The following is a 4,355-nucleotide window of genomic DNA, read 5'->3' as shown; positions in this document are numbered from 1 at the left end:
AGAGAGCTTTCACATTCACTCTTTTGAATTTTGATGTAGGACATTATCTTAGACTTCATTTATTATTTAAACTTATTATTACTTTCAATTTTGGGTTTTAATTAGGGGTCCATATTTTACGAATTCCCGAGTTATATTTTGGAGGTTTACGTTGGTTGTGGAGATTTAATATTTATTGGATTTATTCATAGCTTTGGTATTAGAGGATTATTTATTATTTTAGTTTTCCTTTCAACGATTATTTATTTATTCTTATTTCATTTTGTATTCTATGCTTATTTTAAAATATTAATTGTTTGATATCTCCCGGTTTTGGGTGAGGAATTGATCAACCCGCGTTCAAAAATTGAGAGGTATCACAGGTTTGGTCTATAGTAGACTGTTGGCGGATTTCTGATGATGACGCTCGATCTTTGACGAAATCTAGACGAAACTAAACTGAACGAAGCAGAGCGCGATTGATCGGTCTCACTGGACTCATGGCTTGGAGGATATGTGGCATATCAAACTGAGTGTAGGTACCGAATGTGGCCGAGATTATCTAGAGGGCAAACACTCACCAACACCTCTTCCGCATTCCTTTTTATGGCAAATTGACTATGTGAAGACATTTCAAATATTTAATGGCTAAGTTCTAGGTTTGCTGATAAGATATAGGGTAAAGTGCAAAACCCCCCCCCCCCTTGAACTATTGTCCTTCAGCAAATAACTCTCATGAGGTATTGGTTTGTTGCAATTAAGGATAAACATATCGCAAAATACTATTTTACTCTTTCTCATTAAAATTTCTTATTAAATTATTTTTTTATTATCTTTTATCTTACTTAAATATTAACTATACTATCAATTTATCATAAAAAATGAAAAAATAAAATAGATTTGTAAATACCATTTTCTAAAGTATTGACTTATTATTAAAACTTCATTTTTAATAATAAAACTTATTATACTCAATTTAAACCTTTTACCGTAGAAAAATACCTTCTTTTTCATACAATATATTGATGAAAAAGTTAATAAATTACTTAAATAAAAAATACGTTCTTTTACATGCAATATATTCATGAAAAATTAAGAAATTAATTAAATTGTTAAAAAAAAAGTACTTAAGATTTTATTTAGACAATTACTCTCAAAAGTTAAAGTTTAATTTATTCGACTTTAATGGAGAATATGTCATGAAATTAGTATGAATTTTTTTTTATCATAATTTATTTCAAGAAGAAAAATAGATTAAGTGTAATTTAATAAAAATAGTATTATGGTCATTTAATGAAATATAGTTTAAGCTTAGGACAATTTGTAACAAAATGTGATATTAGTAGTTCAGAAAATATTATACACTGGATTTTTTACAAATTGAAACAAAATTCCGGATATTTTTGCACATTACCGTAACATATATAATCTCAATTGTAAGAATGCTTCTTTGACTCAATATAAAAAGGATGATATATGCGATGTCAAATTTTGTAGCGGTCCGGAATCGTTCTCTATTTGTTTATTACTGTATTAATAAGTAAATGACATAGGCCATGCCCAGAATAGCAAAATACAAAAACAAAAGGCCAGAAGCAAACCCAGCCCAACAAACAGATGAATTATATAGCCCAACCCATCCAACAGTTGAACCAAAGCAAATATAGTCTAGAAAGACCTAGACTATTATTGATTAGGTCAACCCACACATCCGGTGTAAATAGATCTAAAATGATGAGATCTATGGATGTTGTGAAGTCATGGGTTCAAACCTGTTCACTTCTGAATGAGCCAAACCGATACAGATCTTTCATGGGTTTAATCTACAATCCATTGAAAACCAGTTTCAATTACCCAAACTATCAGTTTTCGCCCACACACAGTCTCACACGAAACCAACCCTTCTCTTATTCGACCACCATTTCTGCAAACATTACAAAACAAGAAGCAATTACAGAAGCAGAGAAAGCAAAAGAAGAAACCCAATTCGATTTCAAGGCTTACATGGTCCAGAAGGCCAAGTCTGTCAACAAAGCTCTTGACGAGGCTGTTTCGATCAGAGACCCACCACAGATCCACCAAGCCATGCGTTACTCTCTCCTCTCCGGCGGCAAGCGCGTCTCGCCTTTGCTCTGCATCGCCGCCTGTGAGCTCGTCGGAGGCGAGGAATCGAAGGCAATGCCCGCCGCTTGCGCCCTCGAGATGATCCACGCCATGTCGTTGATTCACGACGACCTCCCATGTATGGACAACGACGACCTCCGCCGCGGGAAGCCCACCACCCACAAGGTCTTTGGGGAGGCCGTCGCCATCCTCGCCGCCGACTCTCTCCTCGCTTTCGCCTTCGAACATGTTGCCACCGCCACCACTGGGGTCTCACCGGCCAGAATTGTCAACGCAATTGGCGAATTGGGGAAATCAATCGGAGCAGAGGGAGTGGTAGCAGGGCAAGTGGTGGATATATCTTCCACCGGAGTGTCCAGTGTTGGGTTAGACCAACTTGAGTTCATTCACCTACACAAGACCGCCGCATTGCTGGAGGCCGCAGCGGTGGTCGGGGCGATCTTGGGTGGCGGTGGTGATGAGGAAGCTGAGAAATTGAGGAAGTTCGCGAGGTGTATTGGGTTGTTGTACCAAGTGGTTGATGACATTCTTGATCTCACCAAGTCGTCGAAAGAGTTGGGGAAGACTGCAGGGAAGGACTTGGTGGCTGATAAGGTGACATATCCGAAGCTGATGGGTCTCGAAAAATCGAGGGAATTTGCAGAGAAGCTGAACAAGGAGGCCAAGGATCAGCTTGCAGAACTTGATCCTCACAAAGCAGCTCCTTTGATTGCTCTGGCTAATTACATTGCCCATAGGCAAAGTTAGTGGATTGAAGTGTTTGTTAGATAGATGATGAAACTGAAATGGGGTTTTAGCTCTAGCATTAATGTGTTGGAAGTTCTCCCACAATTATTGTTGCTTCGATTTATAGAGCATCTATATGAGATTTAACCCAACTTAAGGGGTTGTGAGTGTAATTTGTTCTATTATTTTATAATTATTTTTCTATTTTTTAATCAAAAACTAGTATAGAAAATGTGATGGCAATTTGTGTTAGTGTGTCATATACTTTCCCTGACAACTGAATAATATTATGTTATAAATTTTAAATTAAGATAGACCAATCTAGTATAACCAATGTAATAATTGTGTCGATAATATTTAATACAAATATGGATTCTTGAGATAAATTTATCTCAGTATGAAGAGCAAGAAGGGTAATTTGATGGATTTTTAGATTTTTAAAAATAGATCAAAGTGAAGAATCGAATGGAGCTGGTTGTTATCATAAACTAAATAATTTTGTAGATATATTCAAAATAGTGTGCTCAAACTAAAAATAAAGAAGTCCCATAAAAATTTCAACTTGATTTTTCTCTCAAAAATTCAAAAATAAAAAATAAAAAATTTAATACAGGCTTATATAAAGTTCTGGTATCAAATTTTTGTCAATGCTGAATTTTTATAAGTTAAAGGCTGCTTTAAAGTATTGAAAAAGATATATAAAAATATTAGAAGTGTGAAAGATCTCAACTTCCTCCAACTCACTCCACAGTCGATTGTTATAGAGAGTTAAATGTCGTTGTGCAGCGGAAGATTACTTGTGTTGAAAGTTTCATACTTTAAAAACAGATTTGTGTCTTTCTAACTAACTTATTTTAGCAATTAATCTCATACAAGATAAAGTAAAGTAAAGTAACAGAGTTAGAGATGACATTAGGATTTTTAGCGAGAAAATCCCAATTGGTAAAATAGACCAACTGTTTGCACGGAAAAAACCTCGTGGACTATGCAGTCCAAAGTAAATCGATCAACTATATTTGAAACAAAGTACAATAGAATTTGACTCAGGCTCACACCCTATCGTTCTACCAAACACCAATCGCTAACAATCTTCTGACTTTGCGACGTCCCGTTCAACAACATTTGTCCTCAGGCTTACTCTTGATTCTTGTAGAAGGATTACTGGTATATCAAACAATACTCCTCGAATGCTTTGACCCTTTCAAAGTGTGATCGTTTCACCTCCGTTCTTCAAGATTTGAATTTGATGTAGAAGAAGTAAATCTACTTTTTCGGATCATTGTAGATGTAAGAGACTTTGATCACGATCAGGATTTGAACAACACTCTAAACTCACTCTTGTGTTTATATATGTGTTCTAGAAAGATAGAAAAATCAACTTTGGTTTTCTACAAAAATATCTCTCTAATAAGCTTTTAAGAATTATGAAGTTGTAGTGCAAAAACTGTATCAACCTAGATGTAAATCAAGGTTTATATAGAATTTTCAAAGACTTGGATATGAATAGGAAAAGGTAATTTTTGTGC

General features: G+C 35.3%; 1 protein-coding gene across 1 annotated transcript; it reads left to right on the top strand.

Moving 5' to 3' along the window:
• The first annotated feature begins 1,669 nt into the window (after window positions 1-1,669).
• LOC132279294 (geranylgeranyl pyrophosphate synthase, chloroplastic-like) lies at window positions 1,670-3,048 on the top strand. Its single transcript, XM_059781223.1, has one exon. It carries the CDS (start codon window positions 1,711-1,713, stop codon window positions 2,848-2,850), a length of 1,140 nt encoding a protein of 379 aa, XP_059637206.1. The 5' UTR covers window positions 1,670-1,710; the 3' UTR covers window positions 2,851-3,048.
• Window positions 3,049-4,355: the final 1,307 nt, after the last annotated feature.

The sequence above is a fragment of the Cornus florida genome, unplaced genomic scaffold, assembly GCF_030987335.1.
Source record: "Cornus florida cultivar Cherokee Brave unplaced genomic scaffold, ASM3098733v1 CherokeeBrave_3.0.0_Hap2_Chr10, whole genome shotgun sequence".
Lineage (NCBI taxonomy): Eukaryota > Viridiplantae > Streptophyta > Magnoliopsida > Cornales > Cornaceae > Cornus > Cornus florida.
Note: the sequence above shows the minus strand (reverse complement) of the source record. Positions and strands in the feature narration are given on the sequence as shown.